Source organism: Pan troglodytes, chromosome 2 (assembly GCF_028858775.2).
Source record: "Pan troglodytes isolate AG18354 chromosome 2, NHGRI_mPanTro3-v2.0_pri, whole genome shotgun sequence".
NCBI classification, from domain to species: Eukaryota; Metazoa; Chordata; class Mammalia; order Primates; family Hominidae; genus Pan; species Pan troglodytes.
The window spans coordinates 196652062-196671596 of record NC_086015.1 but is presented as its reverse complement, the minus strand read 5'-3'; the positions used below and the strand labels follow the sequence as shown (position 1 = coordinate 196671596).

At 35.2% G+C, this 19535-nt stretch overlaps 1 protein-coding gene across 6 annotated transcripts in view; it reads left to right on the top strand.

The window, feature by feature from the left end:
- Window positions 1-19535, top strand: part of ATP13A4 (ATPase 13A4) — a 195055-nt gene that overhangs the window by 100439 nt on the left and 75081 nt on the right. For 3 of the 6 annotated variants that reach the window (XM_016942512.4, XM_016942510.4, XM_063807435.1), the window contains 5 exons: window positions 1120-1190; window positions 1283-1363; window positions 2887-2956; window positions 4425-4559; window positions 10287-10356. In XM_016942512.4, the coding sequence (XP_016798001.2) occupies window positions 1120-1190; window positions 1283-1363; window positions 2887-2956; window positions 4425-4559; window positions 10287-10356 (427 nt within the window). The remainder of the gene's footprint in view (window positions 1-1119; window positions 1191-1282; window positions 1364-2886; window positions 2957-4424; window positions 4560-10286; window positions 10357-19535) is intronic. The other 3 variants (XM_063807434.1, XM_054681338.1, XM_016942513.4) reach the window with 3 other exon arrangements.

The window sequence follows — 19535 nt, the reverse complement described above, 5'->3', positions numbered from 1 at the left end:
GGTCCATTTGGTCTAGAGTGTAGTTTAGATTTGATATTTCTTCATTAATTTTCTGTCTGAATGATTTGTTCTTTGCCGTGAGTGAGGTGTTGAAATTTTTACTATCATTGTATTTCAGTCCATTTCTCCCTTTGGTTTTATTAATATTTGCTTTATATATTTAGGTGCTCCAATTTGGGTGCATACATATGAGTGTTAATTTCTTACTGAGTTGACTCCTTTGTCATTATGCAATGATCTTTTTTGTCTCTTTTTATAGTTTACATTTAAAGTGTATCTTATCTGATATAACTATTTCTACTCTTTTCTGGTTTCCATTTTCATGGAATGTCTTCTTCCATTCTTTCATTTTCAGTCTCTGTATGTTATTACTAGTTAAATGATTCTTTGGAGGTAGCATATAGTTGGCTCTTTTTATGTTAGAAAGGAAAATGACTGGGCACTGCTTTTCATTAAAAAGAAAACCTTACCGAGGACTTATGTAGCCTCATTATCTGCCCAAGTAATTTCTTCTTAACTCCTGTATCAATACTTTGGTTTCAGTTTACCTTTCTAGCTTCATTCTTCATTCTACAAACAAGCGTGCTCACTTGCCTTCTTCCCCCAAACTAACTTGTGAACAATCTCTTTAAAATACTTTCTATTTTCTCATCTGAGTATAAGTCTTCCAATCCTTCAACACTGTAACTCATACATCATCTCCATCATGATGCCTTCCATCATCTTCTCTCTCTTTACGTCTACAGCATTTCAAGATCGTATTTTTTATGTTATTATGTTTTTATTTTTTGGCATGGTACATATTGGACTGTATGCCTTTTTTTTGGAATTTTTTCCTCCTTAGTTTATAAAGTAGTAGAATGCAGAGACTAAGTTTTATTCATATATATTTTTCTATATAGTAGGTCCATGATACATGTTGATTGAATGATGACTTCTAATAAAGAATACCATTTGTATGGTAGAAAAGCAAAGGGTAAATTAGAAAAGGATAAAATCTTAAATAAGTATGTTAGAGTTTTATCTTTGCTTTTCAAACAAATGCTTCTTTAGCCACTGGGTTGCTGTTTATTCTCTGATCCTCAAACTAGAGGTTTTCTTAGTACTTTTCTTTTGCAGGTGAGATGCATAAAAGTGCAGAAAATAAGATATGTTTGGAACTACTTAGAAGGACAGTTCCAGAAAATTGGGTAAGTTGTTTTAGCGAGTACAGCCAAAGAAGAAAAATGTTATCTCAAAAATATTATTGCTAAACATGTTCTTTTCATTATTATTATTTTAGCTCTTTGGAAGACTGGCTCAGTTCTGCCAAGATACATCAAAAATTTGGATCAGGCTTGACAAGAGAAGAACAGGAGATTAGGTACCAAGCATATTATTGCCTATACTAGCTCAAAAGGATTATTATCAGTTAGCCAAATAGACAGCTAGTAAATAGTTATCTTAATGGATTAATATCAGAAAATATTGTAATGCTCTATTTAGTATTATTAAATTAAATCTTTCACATACATTATATTACATCATCTTCACAGCAACCTTATGGGGCAGGTAGAACAGACATTATCACCATTTCCACACAACAAATGAGAAATCTGAGGCTCAGAGGGGTTTCATGGCCGGAACGAGGTCACACAGATGGGAATTAGTAGCGAAAGAACTGAGTCCCACACTCCTGACTGCAGATGTAATGCTCTTTCTACTTCATACAAAGTTTCTCAAGGTTATTATAATATAAAGTTGAGCCATTTTAGGTTAAAATCAAGAAATACATATTAGACCATGATAACGCAGTTAAATAATAACCATGGAGCAGCAGCAGAACACCATGCAAGATGTGTAGCTCCACATTTCCAAATCAGTTATTAGGCAGAGGAGAGAGGTTTAGGGAGGGCACTGGTATGTCAAGAGTCTGTGGGCTTTGAACAAATACCTTTTCCTCTCTGGACCTTTGTTTCCCAATCATAGACAGGGGTAGAAGGACTCTTTAAAGGCCTTGCTGTTCTAAGTTTCTATGATTCACATGCGTCCCCCTTCCCCATTTCTAGTACTTTGAAGAGATGTAGAGCCTAGCAGAATCAGCATCACCTGGGAGCTTGTTAGAAATGAAGGATCTCAGACCACTTTTCATCCCATTGAATCAGAATCTTCATTTTAACAAAACAATATCACCACATGATCTATATAAACATTAAAGTTTGAGAAGCACTGCTCTCGTACATTTGACCAAGCTATTTAATCTGAGCATCGAGGTGGAAGACACAGAGAAAGCGGTTAGTGTTTTCAACAGTAACATAACTCATAAAATGTCTTTCCTCTGCATAATCAAAGAAACACATCTCTGGGTTTTAGAGACACTGAATCAAAAAGCTGAATAATTATGTGTGTAGAGCTATTTTTGAGATCACAGGGCCTTTCCACTCACATTAAAATACATTCTGAAGTTTTCCAGAACTTCTAAATAGGGGTAGGAAAGTAGAAACAGCATTTCCTTATCAATAAAAGTAATTTCTCTTAACTACTTCACTGTCTTACAGTAATAAAACCGGAATTGAGGAGAGACAGAGTTGGGAACATGCCAATCCTGAAAGTACTTGAATGAGACAATATTTAATATTAAATACCCAAAATACCATTTAGGAAAATATTTAGACCTTGGAAAGAGTATGCTTCTAGAAGCAATATGGTCATATTTATCGTTTTTGCAACTGGGAACCCTCACCTCCCATTATTTTGAGAAGGATCAGAATGGTATTTAACAAGGGAGACTTATGTTGGTCTCACAAGTGAGAAAGTGAACATGGAATAGACCTTTTTCTGAATAGGTGAGGAGTCAGTTTTAATTTTATTATTTGTGACAGAGTGATCTGTGATTTCTTTCTATAGGAGGTTAATATGTGGGCCTAATACTATTGATGTTGAAGTTACACCAATTTGGAAACTGCTCATCAAGGAGGTAATTTCTCCAGCATTTTCTCTTGGTGTTGGACAGAAAATAAGGAAGTTTGGCTCTAGTGAAATAATCAGGAGTGCTAATTGTTAATAAGTAACTTCATATAGAGTATATTTTGAAAGTATGCCAAGCATATTATCCTCATATCTCTTGCTTACTCTTTTTCTTCAAGTGGTTCTTTTGCACATTGCCTTATGCAATATAGGGTGTGAAACTCGTTGTACTTATTTACCATTTAATGGCTGGATGAATATAATGTTTCTTTTCTTTTTTAATACTATGCTGCTTAACTTGTTTTAACTTCGTGAAACTCAATTTTTTTTAAGCTAATCCTTTTGTTAGGTAACAGATACAATTTCCTTGGTGCCTAAAATTGTAGGAAGAAAAAAACCCATTTATTCATCCTTCTTAGTACTGCTGATCTCAAGGTATAAGATGAAATTTTCCTTTTGGACCCTATCACTGAGCTCATCATTGTTTCACTTTACAGCGATTATTATCAAACCGTAGCCCCTCTAGCTGTCCTCTGGCTTCCCTGTGCTCTCTCTCGACTCCTCCTTGCCTTAAAAAAAGCTTACTAAACTTCAGGTACTTTTAAAATATTTCCAGTAAGCCGTCAAGCATGAAAGAAAGTAAAACAAACCAATAGGGAATGTTTCTGTGTGCTGCCTTTCTAACCAGAAGAAAGGTTTGCCATTCCTGTTTTAGAGAGAGGGAAACCAGCTAGGGGGAATTTAAGTAAAGGCACAGCATGTTTTTGACCAAAGCAGAATTAAAGCTGTTGAAATTAACAGCTACTCTCTCGCACAGTGTTCTAGATGCTCTATTACAGCTTACTGCTTTCAGCACAGCTCTCTACTTATGAGAACATGCAGTCTTCAACTCACCCATTAATCAAGTTCCTTAATGACTTCAAATATGGCAGGTGTTATATCATAGAGAAGAAGAGACTAGAAAGTATTTTAACTTTATAAACCTGAACTAATACTTCACCTTTCTGAAGGCCAGTAAATGTAGACAGGAGGTGACAACATCTACTCCTTAAATAACTATTGTGATGGCCGACATGTCAATACATGAGACGCTACTTTGTAAATTATAAAGTGAGGCAGTGATTAAAAGTAAGTGCTCTGGGGTCAGATTCCCTGTGTTTAAGTCTTGGGTCTGTGGCAATCATAGTCGCATGACTTTGGACGTATTTCTCAAGCTCTAAGGTTCAGTTTCTTTATCATTACAAAGGAGATAAGTAACAACTTCTGGTTAAAAAGGTAACTGTGGGAATTCAATGAGAAAATTCAAGTAAAGTTGCTTAGAGCGGTGTCTGGCACATGTCAATTGCCGAATAAATATAATAAGAATATTGTGTGGGATGATGTATGTCATGAAGATGATTATGAAAACAAGTAAATAAAGAGCTAAGTGTGAAGCCTAAAAATCTCCCTTGTCTTCCTGTTTTTATGTCTGCCAACAGGTTCTAAATCCATTTTATATATTTCAACTCTTCAGTGTCTGTTTGTGGTTTAGTGAAGACTATAAGGAATATGCTTTTGCCATCATAATCATGTCCATAATTTCCATATCTTTGACAGTATATGATCTCAGAGAGGTGAGTTTTTCTATTAATTCTATGGTTTCATAAAGGGAAGGATAATGACTTTATTAAAAATTTGTTAGAAAGGAGAATCAGGAAATAGTCACTTCCTACTCCGTAGTAAATGAGAGCAAGTTTGTAAATACCTAGCACAGTAACCAGTGTTCAACAATTTAGTCCTTTCCCTTTCCTCCCATTCCAATCCCTAACCTTTGAAGTTATTTTCCCTCCCTCTTTAATTTACTCAAGACTAATTAGCCAGAACAACATCCAAAGGTTTATGAATTGTGAAAATGTGAAAAAATTTATGTAGAGAATACTGATGGGACTTGAGGATGGTGGCAGAGAGCTGGAAGGTGGAGGAGTCTATTTAATATGAACTCCTTTGCCGTTTATGTTTGGCTGGTACTCATTTGTCAAGGCCCCAGTCCAACTCCTGACTTTCTTTATGCCTACACCAGGTTTCTAGATACTGTTGGAAAAAAAAATTACAGAGAACAGATTGGTTGGTTGCACTATAAATCCGTGAATGCCAACCTCATCCGGACAAGGCTTCTGTTCATCTCTAATCAAGGTGCTCTTCCGTTCTCTGAAATTAAGGTTTCAAGCCATCTCTGTCCTCTGGTGTCTGAGACGCCCATCTTCTCATATTCCACTCTTTCTTTAATTCAGCAGATATCACTATTTCACAAAAAAAGATGGAAGCCATAAGACAGAAAATTGCCCAACTCCCCACCTTCCGAGTGCCAAATGACTCATCTCCGCAGCCCCCTCCTTCCCTGAACTCTCATTCCAGTGAAGGAAGTGCCCTTTGCCAGTGCTTGAGAGACCATCCGCTCCCACCTTCCTGGGGTGCTTGTGCAGTCCATGAATGACTCCTCTCTTCTCTCCTCAAGAGCCTTCCCATCAACTTTTAACATTCTCAAGTTCTCCCAACTTAAAAACAAAACTCAAACAAACAAAACAATTTCTTCTCTTGACCGTGGTTCTGCCTTCAGCTACTACTATATCACTCTTCTTCCATTCACAGTAAAACTTCTAGAGTCTTTGTGTCTGTTATCATTACTTACTCATCTTCCTCTTACTTTTCACTCATGCCGACATGTCTTCCTCCCTCATGACTCCATTTAAACAAATCTTGTTAAGGTTGCCACTGTGATCCCAAAGCCCATAGATCATTTTAAAATTTAAAAAGTTCTTTTAAAATTAGCTGTTTTTTTCCTTAACAGAAAGGGCAATATATGGCTATGATAAAAATAAAATTCAAACCGAACAAAAGAGTGTGAATAAAAATTAAGGCTCCCTCCCGCTGGGAAACCTTCCCAGTGTTCAGGTCCTCTTTCAAGATACATCCACTAGGACCATATTTTCTGTATACTTTTAGTTATATTAAATGCATATGCATTAATTTGTTTAACAGAATGAATATATTCTATGTGTACTGTTCTGCACTTGAATTTTATTTATTTATTTATTTTTCAGATGGAGTTTTGCTTTTGTCACCCAGGCTGGAGTGCAATGGTGTGATCTTGGCTCACTGCAACCTCTGCCTCCTAGGTTCAAGCAATTCTCCTGCCTCAGCCGCCTAAGTAGCTGGGATTACAGGCATGTGCCACCACACCCGGCTAATTTTTGTATTTTTAGTCGAGACGGGGTTTCACCATGTTGGTCTGGATGGTGTTGATCTCCTGACCTCCAGTGATCCACCCACCTCAGCCTCCCAAAGTGCTGGGATTACAGGCGTGAGCCATCGTGCCCAGCCTCCACTTGAACTTGAACCTATTATATCCTAAATATCTTTCTGCATCTGCACAAATACATTTTCTCTAGATGTACCGTGATTTTTAACCAGTCCAATGTTGATATGTATTTGGTTGTTTCTAGTCTTTTGCTACTAAGACAATGCTACAAGAACATCCTTGCACATATATCTTTTCATGCATCTATATATACATATACATATGCACACATATTACATACGTATACATATGTATATAACAAGTATATATGCTTATAAATATCTGTATTGATATAGAGATAGAAAATTTCTGCAATTGAAATTACCTAGTCATGAGCTAGGCACACTATTTTAACACACGTTGTCAAAATGCCTCTTTAAAAAGTAATACTGGCCAGGTGTGGAGGCTCACACCTGTAATCCCAGAATTTTGGGAGGCTGAAGTGGCAGGATAGCTTAGACCCAGCAGTTCAAACCAGCCTGAGCAACATAGTGAGACCTCGTCTCTCTATGTATATAAAAAAGTAATACCAATTTACATTCCTTACAACAGTAGATAAGTGTTTTTCTTATCTTTGCCAATATAAGTGAAAATAGAATTCAGTAACTCTAATCACGTTTTCCATTACGAGTTGAGCATTTCTTCACACTTTAAGCCATTTGCATTTCTTTGACTGGGAACTGTTTGAGTCCTTTATTAATTTTTATTGGGTTCTTGGTGTTTTGCTTACTAATGTTATGGTCCCCCTGCAGTGGATATTTTTTTTCCCCCAGTACCGATATCGCTAAACCTCTCAGTTGGATTTGACACGGTTAACTGCTCCATTCTTTCTGAAGCACTCTTTTCCCTGGCTTCAGGGACAACACACTCTCCATCCTCTCCAGTTGCTCTTTTCCGTTCTCTTTTGATAGCTCATCCTTCTCTATCTGACTTTTAAAAAATGAGTGTTCCAAAGTCAAAACAACATGAAAATGCATTTAATGTAAAGGCTCCATTTTTCTCTCCCACTCCACTTGGCCGACTGCTTACATTAGTTTCTTGTGTAATCTTCCAAAACAGTTTTTAGGCAAATGAAGCAAATATATGTACTTTCTTTTTTTCTTATGTAAGTGGTAGCATAATTACATTATTTTCTAACTTGCTATTTAAAAAATTACTATTAATATATCTTGAGGATCTTTTCATGTAAGTACATAAAAGATTCTTCATTATTTTTATAGCTGTACATGCCAATGACTTCTAAAGGCATATGCTAATAGCTTTCAAATTTGTATATGTATCTCAAATCCAGATATCTCTTTTCAGTTGCAGACTCATAGCTTCAACAACCTATTTGATATCCCCACCTTAATATCAAAAAATTACCTTAAATTCAACACTTTCGACATAAAACTCAAGAACTCTTCTCCTCAAATCTGCACTTAGGTTTATCTGATGTGGTAGCAGATACTGCTGACCATTCTGTTGCACAAGCCAGAAATCTGGTTGCCAACCTTGAAACTTTCTCTCTTCTTCCCCTTCAACTACACAGAAAGTCCTTTGATTTTTCCTTCCTAAATATCCCCTGGCATCCTTCACTGTTTTCCACCCTACCACTATTACGGTTCAAGTTAGCATAATTTTCTACCTTGCAATCACCTCCCATCTGGCCTCCATACATCATTCTTGCAGAATATGATTATTTACATGCTTTTATCACTAAAATGCTTCAAAATATTCCCATTGCTCTTACAATAAACTTCTAAATCTCATCGCAGACTTTAAAGCTTTCCCTGGAGGTTCACAAACTTTTTAGTTTCTAGAGCTCTTTACACTCTTAAAAATCACTGAGGATCTCTAAGAGTTTTTAATCTTTTAAACATTTGGTATTTACCAAATTAAGAATTAAAACTCAGAATCATAAAATATTTATTAATTAATTTAAAATAATAATAACATATCTATATATACATATATATTTAAAGACAACTGTATTTTCTCAAATAAAAATAATTTAGCAGGAGAATGGCATTATTTTACATTTTTGCAATCTCTTTTATGTTTGGTTTAATAGAAGACAATTGGATTTTCTTTTTTTTTTTTTTGGCTTATAAGCAACAGAATTTATTTCTTTAGTTATGGAAGCTGGAAAGTTCAAGATCAAGACACCAGCAGATTCAGTGTCTGGTGAGATCTCTCTTCTGGGTTCAGAGATGGTACCTTCCTATTGCATCCTCACATGGTGAAAGAGACAAGGCGTCTCTCCTGGGCCTCTTCTATAAGGGCACTGAAATTATTCATGACCTAATCACCTTTCAAAGGCCCCTTCTCCTAATATCATCATCTTGGGGGCTAGGATTTCAACATACGAATTTTGGGTCACATTCAGACTGTGGCAGTCTTTTAAAAAATTTCTATATCAATTGATTTTAATACTTTGATAATCGTATTTCTTTTTTTATTTCCGACAATTGGATTTTCATAACTGCTTCTGCATTTAGTCTCTTGTGATATTAAACACCACTCAGCCTCTGGACGTCTCCACTGTACACTTGTGCGAGAATAAGATACTAAAAGGCAATTAACACCTTAGTGCCATTATGAAAAGAGTATACCTGCTCAGCCCCTGTGGGACATTCCTAAAAACCCCCAGGAATCCTCAGGCCACTCTCTAAGGACTGCTGCTCCACCTGTACGTGTAACTGCTGCTCCACCTGTACGTGTAACTGCTGCTCTACCTGTACATGTAACTGCTGCTTTGACTTATTTCTCCTGCCTTCATTCACCCAGCATCTCCCTTGCTTTCTGCCTTCCAGATGCACTAGGCTTTTTGTTTCCTGAAACATACTCTTTTTTTGCTTTGACTTATTTCTCCTGCCTTCATTCACCCAGCATCTCCCTTGCTTTCTGCCTTCCAGATGCACTAGGCTTTTTGTTTCCTGAAACATACTCTTTTTTTCGAACCTCAGAACATTTCGATATGTCATCTGGAATTGTCCATTTTTTTTTCATCTTCATGATTTGCCCTTACCCCTTGACTAAATAACTCCTACTCAGATCTTAGGTTCAATGTCACTTCTTCAGGAGAGATTTCTCCTGATTGATTCCCTTTGCTATAAATGATCCAAAAGTACTTTATTTTTTCTTCTTATTCCTGATTGTCATTATACATTTATATATGTAGTTACTTGATTAAAACCTACTTTTCTCAGTAGGCTGTAAATTTCTTGGTGTTAAGAACCATATCTCTTTTGTTCATTCTATTCCTGAAATATTAAAATTTGCTCAATAAATGTTTGTTGATTAATGCACAAATGGGTAAAAGAATGAGTTACTCAAAAGCAGAACACCCTGTCTTTTTGACATTGGCTTATTCTTTTAATCATTTTTAGAACATATTTATCAGATTCGCAAATAATTTGAAGCTAGGGAATTTAGGAAGTATCTTAAATGACAAAATCAGGACGACAAAATGAACACACTAAATGACTGGGACTTTTAACCCCCAGAATCAAGTAGAAGGTCTTTTACACAATAGTTTCCTAATAATGTGGAATCAAATATAATTGTGTTTTTTGTTTGTTTCTGTTACTGACTCACTCTCAATATCCCATATATTTCATGTATTAGAACAGCAAATATTATGAGGAAGTAGCAGGAACCACCATACTCCTTATTTATTTATTTATTTATTTATTTATTTATTTATTTATTTATTTTGAGACAGAGTCTTGTTCTGTCGCCCAGGCTGGAGTTCAGTGTCAAAAACTCTTCTGAGTGGAAAGAGCATGCTGGGAAATTCCTTTCTGCTGAAGAAAACATACTTATTGCTGGGTGAAGAGCACTAGAAGTTGGATGCTTTTTCAATTAAATAATGAGTACTTAGTCCTTTGTTTTTAGCCAGTACATTCCATTCAACTGGCAGTAAGACAGTGCTCTATCTTTAAAGAAGCCTAGCACCTTAATAATACCTAGAAACTATGCTCAAATAGATAAGACTTTTCCATTTTTCCTTCTTTTTCAGCAATCTGTAAAACTCCACCATCTCGTCGAGTCACATAATAGCATTACGGTCTCTGTATGTGGGAGAAAAGGTAAGTTCCATTATTTTAGATCTATATGCTATTCACATGGAATCAGAAAAGAATTTAAATTTGTATTTCTGATTGCTGCTGTTATTCCCATCTTCATATTCATTTCTCCTTAGGCATTTGTTCAAAGGGATGAGGAACTTAAGATTTTTTTTTTTTACCTTAAAAACTACTTTAGACCGGGTGCGGTGGCTCACGCCTGTAATCCCAGCACTTTGGGAGGCCGAGGCGGGCTGATCACGAGGTCAGGAGATCGAGACGATCCTGGCTAACACGGTGAAACCCTGTCTCTACTAAAAATACAAAAAATTAGCCGGGCGTGGTGGCGAGCGCCTGTAGTCCCAGCTATTCGGGAGGCTGAGGCAAGAGAATGGCATGAACCCGGGAGGCGGAGCTTGCAGTGAGCCGAGATCGCGCCACTGCACTCCAGCCTGGGTGACAGAGCGAGACTCCATCTCAAAAACAAAACAAAACAAAACAAACAAACAAAAAAACTGCTTTATTGGGGTGGAATTAACATTTGGTAAACTTAACATACTTATAGTGTAGAATTTGATAAGTTTGGCATATGTATATTCCCATGAAACTATCATAATCCTCAAGGTAATGACCATTCATCACTCCCAAAAGTTGCCTTGTTCCTGTTTCTAGTTTTTTTCTCTCCCGCTTCCTCCCACCTCCCCCATCCCTCAGGCAATCATTTATCAGCTTTCTGTCACTGTAGATTCATTTCCAGGCTCAATATTATACATAAATGATATTTTACAGTATGTATTCTTTGGGTCTTTTATAATATATTTTTGGTTAATTTTGGGGGGGATCAAAGTTCATAGTTATTTTGGGATTTATCCATTTTTTAAGTGTATCAATCATTGATTCCTTTTATTTCTGAGGCTATCTCAGTGTATGGACATACTAGTTTGTTCATCCATTCACCTGTTGATGCATATTTGGGTTCCAGTCTTTGGCTATTCCAAGGAATGGTGTTATGATCATTTAGATACAAGCCGTGTATAGACATGCTCTTTCATTTCTTATGGGAAAATACCTAGCTATAGAACAGCTGGGTCATGTACTAGATAGATATTTAACATTTTAAGAAACTGCTAATCTTTTGTCCAACGCAGTGGCACCATTTTACACTAGCAGTGTATGAGAGTTCCAGGTGCTCCACATTCTTGACAACACTTGGTATGGTTAGTCATTTTAATTTTGGCCACTTTGGTGTGTGGTAGTATCTCATCATTGTATTAATTTGTGTTTCCCTAATGACTAATGGCATTGAACATCTTTTCAAATGCTTATTTGCTGCTCATATACCTTGTTTGGTGAAGTATTTGTTCAAATCTGTTGTTTATTAGATTATTTTTATTATTAAAATTGAGAGTTTATTCTACATTTTGGATACAAGTCCTTTATCAGATAAATGATTTGCAAATATTTTCTCTCAGTCTATGACTTACCTTCCCATTCTCTTTACAGTGTTTTTCAAAGAGCAGACATTTTTATTTTTGTTAAAGTCCAGTTTATCAATGTTTTCTTTTGTGGATCATGCTTTTGATGTAATTTCTAAGATATTTTGTTAAGGTCACCATGATTTTCTGTATTGTCTTTCAGAGTTTTAGGTTTTACATGTAGTTCTATATTACATTTTGAATTTTGTTTTTGTTTTTTTTCGATTGAGGGTCATTTTTTGCAAACAGATATCCAAATGTTCCAATACTGTTTGTTGAAAAGATTATCTTTTCTCCACTGAATTGACTTTTCACCTTTTGTCAAAAATCAATTGTTCACATATAGGTGGATCTATTTCTTGATTTCCTACCCAATTTTATTGACCTATTTGCTTTTTTATAGCAATACCATACAAAGTTGCTTTATAATAAGTCTTGAAATAGGGTAATGTTAGTCCTACAGTTTTGCTCTTCTCTTTTAGAGTTATTTTGACACTATTGAGCCCTTTGGGTTTCCATATGACTTTTGAACTCAACCTGTCAATTTCTTTAAAAAATGCTGGGGTTTCTTTAGAATTACAATAATTTATAGAAATACAGGCTTAAGTTTGTAAATCTTTAGAAGCTCATTTAAAAATCTGTTAGAATTCCTCATTCAGTACTAATATGAAATGTACAATAACATAAACAATGGTCACAAATAAGATTCAAAGATGCCAATGTTTTATGAGATATTTTCCATAACCTGGGGTTGCTTCCTTAGAGTATTCCTAAGATGTCTACTGATCTGTCTGTTAAAGTCATGCAGTGGGAACAAATGTCGATTTTCTTTGCCAAGAAAATACCATAGATGAACATTAAAAACAGTTCTGTAAGCCAAAATTCACATCTGCACACACTTAAAATGTAGCTCTGTTTTAAAAAAATAATAATTTGTAATACATTCTGAAAAACACAAAAATGCTCTACACCTGGCTGGGTTACCAGTGTTTAGCCATAAGTGCAGTGATACAGGTTATGCAATTACTGAAACTGGTAAGTGTATTCTAAATTGTGGAAATATGTATGTGTTTTTGTATTATAACCCTTTTTGGCATCTATTTCAGGCTTGTTTATATTATATACACATGTAGAATATGAAGTTCAAAACATGCTCTAGTGATGTAACCAACCAATTAAAGGAAATAAAATATTTTTAAGGGGAATATAAGTTTTTTTCCTGGTTAAAAATTATTTATTTATTTTGGTATATGAATAAGTTCTTTCGTGGTGATTTCTGAGATTTTGGTGCAGCCATCACCTGAGCAGTGTACACTGCACCCAGTGTGTACTCTTTTATCTTTCACTCCCCTTCCACCCTTTCCCCTGAATCCCCAAAGTGCATTGTGTCATTCTTATGCCTTTGCATCCTCATAGCTTAGCTCCCACTTATGAGTGAGAACATATGATGTTTAGTTTTCCATTCCTGAGTTACTTCGCTTAGAATAATAGTCTCCAATTTCATCTGGGTTGCTGCAAATGCCATTATTTCATTTTTTATGTCTGTATGGTATTCCATGTTACATATATGCCACATTTTCTTTATCCACTCATAGATTGATGGGCATTTGGGCTTGTTCCATATTTTTGCAGTTACAAATTGTGCTGCTCTAGACATGCACATGCAAGTATCTTTTTCATATAGTGACTTATTTTCCTCTGGGTAGATACTCAGGAGTGGAATTGCTGGATCAAATGGTAGATTTACTTTTAGTTCTTTAAGGAATCTCCATAGTGTTTTCCATAGCAGTTTTACTAGTTTACATTCCCACCAACAGTGTAAAAGTGTTCCTTTTCACCACATCCTCGTGAACGTCTCTTATTTTTTGATTTTTTGATTATGGCCGTTCTTGCAGGAGTAAGGTGATATCGCATTGTGGTTTTGATTTGCATTTCCCTGATCATTAGTGATGCTGAGCACTTTTTCATATGTTTCTTGGCCATCTTTATATCTTCTTTCAAGAGTTGTCTATTCATGTTCTTAGCCCAATTTTTGATGGCATTGTTTGTTTTTTTCTTGCTGATTTGTTTGGGTTCCTCGTAGATTCTGGGTATTAGTCCTTCAACAGAAGTATAGATTGCAAAGATTTTCTCCCACTCTGTGGATGTTCTGTATATTCTGCTGGTTATTTCTTTTGCTGTGCAGAAGCTTTTCAGTTTAATTAAGTAATTAAGTACCATGCATTTATCTTTATTTATTTATTTATTTATTTGCATTTGCTTTTGGGTTCTTGTTATGAAGTCTTTGGCTAAGCCAATGTCTAGAAGAGTTTTTCTAATGCTATCTTCTAGGATTTTTATGGTTATCAAGTCTTAGATTTAAGCCTTTGTTCCATCTTGAGTTGATTTTTTATAAGGTGAGAGAAGAGGATTCAGTTTCATTCTCTACATGTGGCTTGCCAATTATCCCAACACCATTTGTTGACTAGGGTGACCTTTCCCCACTTGTTGGTGTTCGCTTTGTCAAAGATCAGTTGGCTGTAAGTGTTTGGCTTTATTTCTAAGTTCTCTATTGTGTTCCATTGGTCTATATCCCCATTTTTATACTAGTACCATGCTGTTTTGGTGACTGTGGTCTTATAGTATAGTTTGAAGTTGGGTAATGTGATACCTCCAGATTTGTTCTTTTTGCTTTGTCTTGCTTTGGCTATGCAGACTCTTTTTTGGCTCCATATGAATTTTAGGATTATTTTTTCTAGTTCTGTGAAGAATGATGATGGTATTTTCATGGGAATTGCATTGAATTTGTAGATTGATTTTGGCAGTATGGTCATTTTTACAATATTGATTCTACCCATCCATGAGCATGGGACATATTTCCATTTGTTTGTATCGTTTATAATTTTTCAGCAGTGTTTTGTAGTTTTCCTTATAGAGGTCATTCACCTCTTTGTTTAGGCGTATTTCTAAGTATTTTATTGTATTTTGCAGCTATTAGAAAAGAGGTTGCATTCTTGACTTTTTTTCTCAGCTTGGTCACTGTTGGTGTCTAGCAGAACTAGTGATTTGTATACATTAATTTTGTATCCTGAAACTTTGCTGAATTCATTAACCAGTTCTAGGAGCTTTTTGGATGAGCCTTTAGGGTTTTCTTGGTATACTATCATATCATCAATGAACAGCAACAGTTTGACTTCCTCTTTACTGATTTGGATGCCCTTTATTTCCTTCTCTTGTCTGATTGTCCTGGCTAGAACTTCCAATATTATGTTGAATAGAAGTGGTGAATGTGGGCATCCTTGTCTCATTCCAGTTCTCAGGGGAAATGCTTTCAACTTTTCCCCATTCAGTATAATGTTAGCTGTGGATTTGTCATAGGTGGCTTTTATTACCTTAAGGTGTGTCCCTTCTATTCCAATTTTGCTGAGGGTTTTAATAATAAAGGGATGCTGGATTTTGTCAAATGCTTTTTATGCATCTATTGAGATGATCATGTGATTTTGTTTTCAATTTTCTTTATGTAGTGTATCACATTTATTGACTTGTGGATGTTAAATCATCCCTGCATTCTTGGTATGAAACCCACTTGATCATGGTGGATTATCTTTTTGATATGCTGCTGGACAGTTAGCTAGTATTTTGTTGAGGATTTTTGCATCTATGTTCATCAGGGACATTGGTCTGTGGTTTTCTTTTTTTGTTATGTCATTCCCTGGTTTTGGTATTAGGGTGATACTGGCTTCAAAAAATGATTTAGGGAGGATTTCCTCTTTCTCTATCCTGTGGAATAGTGTCAATAGAATTGATACCAATTTTTCTTTGAATGTCTGATGGAATTCAGCTGTGAATCCATCTGGTCCTGGACTTTTTTTTTCTTGGTAACTTTTTAAATACCATTTTAATCTTGCTGCTTGTTATTGGTCTGTTCACATTTTTCCTGGTTTAACCTAGGAGGGTTGTATATTTCCAGGAATTTATCCATCTCCCCTAGATTTTCTAGTTTATTTGCATATAGGTGTTCATAGTATCCTTGAATGATCTTTTGTGTTTCTGTGTTATCAGTTGTAATATCTCCCATTTTGTTTCTAATTGAGCTTATTTGGATCTTCTGTCTTCTTTTCTTGGTTAATCTCACTAATGGTCCATCAATTTTATTTATCTTTTCAAAGAACCAGCTTTTTGTTTAATTTATCTTTTGTGGGCTTTTTTTTTTTGTTTCAATTTCATTTAGTTCTGCTCTGATCTTGGTTATTTATTTTCTTCTGCTGGGTTTGGGTATGGTTTATTCTTGTTTCTCTAGTTCCTTGAGGTGTAACCTTAGATTGTCTATTTGTGCTCTACCAGACTTTTTGATGTAGGCATAAAAAAGTTGGGATTTTTATTGGTATTGTGTTGAACCTATAGATACATTTATGGAAAATTGACTTAGTAACATATTTCAATCTTTCTCTCTATGAATATAACACTGCTTCGTTTGTTTAGGTTTTTGATTTCTTTGGCAGTGTTTTGCAGTTTTCAGTGTGTGGGTCTTACACATTTTTTCTGATTTTTTTAAGTAATTCATATTTTTGATGCTATTGTAAATGATATTTTAAAATGTAAATGTTCAGTTGTTCATTTGCTAGTAGTTCCATCATGTAAACATGCTGATCAGTAGTTTGCTTCACACTAAGGAGAGACCCTCGGCAGATCTTCGTGGCTCTCCCCTGGACAGTTACCTCCCCAGCACTCTGCTCTATGAACTCAAGCTGCCAAGATCTCCATCGATGCTCATCTTTGTGTTCTGAACTCAGTAGTCATCTGGACTTGGTCTGGTTTCCCTTCTCTGCATAGTGGCTTGGAAACTCTTTAAAGACAGTAAGCGTGGCAAATGTAGAACACCTTTATTTGTTTCCCATCTCTTTCGTTGTTTGATGTTCAGTGTCTATAACCCATTGTTTCATATATTTTATATGGTTGTTTCCAGTGGGAAGATAATTCTCATCCTTTTTATTCTCTCTTGGTTGGAAGTGAATTTTTACCTTTTAAAAATATAATTGGTCATTTTTTGTCCATATTTTTTATGATAAAACACTTTGAACATATACAACTGTAGAGAGAATACTGTAATAAATCCTCACATACCTATCACACAGATTAAATAATTATCAACTTAATGAATCTTTTTTCATCTGTTCTATTAACTCTCCACCCTAGATTATTTTAGAACTATCCCAGATATTATATTTTATTTGAAAATATTTCAGCATATAGCTCTAAAATATAAAGAGTCTTTTTAATTCCTTTATCACATCTTTTAAAACCTCATAATTTTAAAATAGTTATACAGGCAATGTTCAAATTTCCTCAATAGAATCAAGCACTGTGTAGACATACTTATGATACATATGCAAGCACGCTTTGTTTTATTGCCCCTTGCTTTATTGTGCTTCAAAGATACTGCATTTTTTTTTCCAACTGAAGATTTCTGACAGTCCTACATTGAGCAAGTCTATCCGTGCCGTTTTTCTAAAAGTGTGTGCTGTCTTCATATCTCTGTGTCACGTGTTGGTAACTCTGGAAACACTTCAGACTTTTTCGTTGTGATTATATCTGTTAAGGCAATCTGTGATCACTGATATTTGATATTACTATGATAATTGTTTTGGGGCACTATGAACCATGCTCATGTAAGATAGCAAACTTAATCGGTGTTAGATGTTCACCAACTGGCCATTCCTGTCTCTCTGTCTCTCTTTCCTCAGGCCTCCCTACTCCCTGTGACCCAACAGTATTAAAATTAGATCAATAAATAACCCTACCCTGGTTTCTAAGTGTTCTAGCAAAAGGAAGAGTTACATGTTTCTGATTTTCAAGTAAAGCTAGAAATGATTAAGCTTAGTGAGGAAGACATGTTGAAAGCTGAGATAAACTGAAAGCTGGGACTCTTGCACCAGTTAGCCAGGTTGTGAATGCAAAGGAAAAGTTTTTGAAGGAAATTAAAAGCGCTGCTCCAAAAGTGAACACACAAATGATCAGAAGCGAAGCAACATTACTGTGGATGCGGAGAAAGTTGTAGTGGTCTGAATAGAAGCTCAAACCAGTCATATTTCTGTAAGACAAAGCCCAATCCAGAGTCAGGCCCTAACTCTTTAATTCTACGAAGGCTGAGAGAGGTAAGAAAACTACAGAAGAAACGTCTGAAGCTAGCAGAGTTTGGCTTATGAGGTTTAAAGAAAGAAGCCATCTCCATACATAAAAATGGACGGTGAAGTAGCTGTACCAGATACAGTGCTTATAAACCTCAATAAGAATGTTGCAAGTACTCATTTTAATGGTGTTAGTCATTGTTTCTAGGTCTTTTTAGAAAACATACTTAGGAAATAACTTTTTAAGATAAAATGCATTATGAGGTCATACGGACCTCATAACTTCCAATTCAAGTTTAGAATTCATAGTTATACTGACCTTATAATTTCCAATTCAAGTTTAGCACTATGGGCTTTTTACTTTACTTTATTCATTGTACTTGTGTTTCTCTTTTCTCTATACCCAAAGTTCTGGTTCTCAATGACAGGAAGAAATTACTCTTTTGCTTTATCCCATTGTATATAATAACCTCAGAGTGACAAACTAATGCACTCAGCATTAATGTAATTCCTAAAAACAATTTAAGATGTTTTTAGAATTCTTTTTTTCCCATTTGTAACATCCCATTAGAAATGTACAGTCAAATTATACATTGTTCATTAAAGTCACTCAAAATAGTTTTCTGTTGGTTATGCCAGCAACTTGATAGGTTTATTTTGCTCCTTTTGCTTTAGATTTTAGTGTTAGCTTTTCAAACTTATATTTGTATTATTTTGTATAGATATAGAAAATATCTACATGGTTTGAAAGTCAAATCTGTAAGACAGAAGACATTCCAGGGAGTCTGGTTCCTATCCCTCTCCTTTCTGACTTATGTCTTCATTCTCTCTATAATCATCACTTTGGTTTTTATTTATTCTTACATTTAAAAATATAAACAGATTATATATAATATTCATAGCTATATATTACATGTGCAAAATACAATATATATTTATACTGCTGTTTTCTAGATGAATAGAGGTATATCAAACATATTTAACTGTATTTCCTGCTGCGTATATTTTACATACGTAACTATGTTTCCCAGGGACCATTTAGTATATACAGATAGTCTTCATTCATTATTTCAGCTGCATGGTACTCTCTTGTGTGGAGGAACCATTGTTTATTCAGTCAATCCTCTATTGAAAAAAATTTCTCAGTTTTTTACTACTACAAATAGTGCTGTAATAAAAAGCTTTGTACATATGTCTTTTCATATTTTTGCCAGTATATCTTTGGCACAGATTCTGAGAAGTAAAATTGCTAGGTTAAGAAATAAGTGCTTATGTACTTTTGCTAGAAAAATATTGCCAAAATTTCTCTCCATAGAGATTGTGCCAGTTTACATTTGCACCAGAAATGTGTCAGTGACTGATTCCTCGCAGCCTTGCCAATAGAATGCGCTAGAAATTTTGCACATTTTTCTAATCATAAGGTGAGCAATGTTTCTCATACATATGTCTCACTCTCTTTTTTAGAAAGTAATTTAAAACTTACAAAAAAATTGTAAGAATAGTTTAAATAACTTTTTTTCTAGAACTTGAGAATAAGTTGCCGACATGTAGCGCCATGATCATGACCCGCACATCCTTTCATGTATTCCTTTTCTGTTTCTTTCTCTTTCTTTCTTTCTTT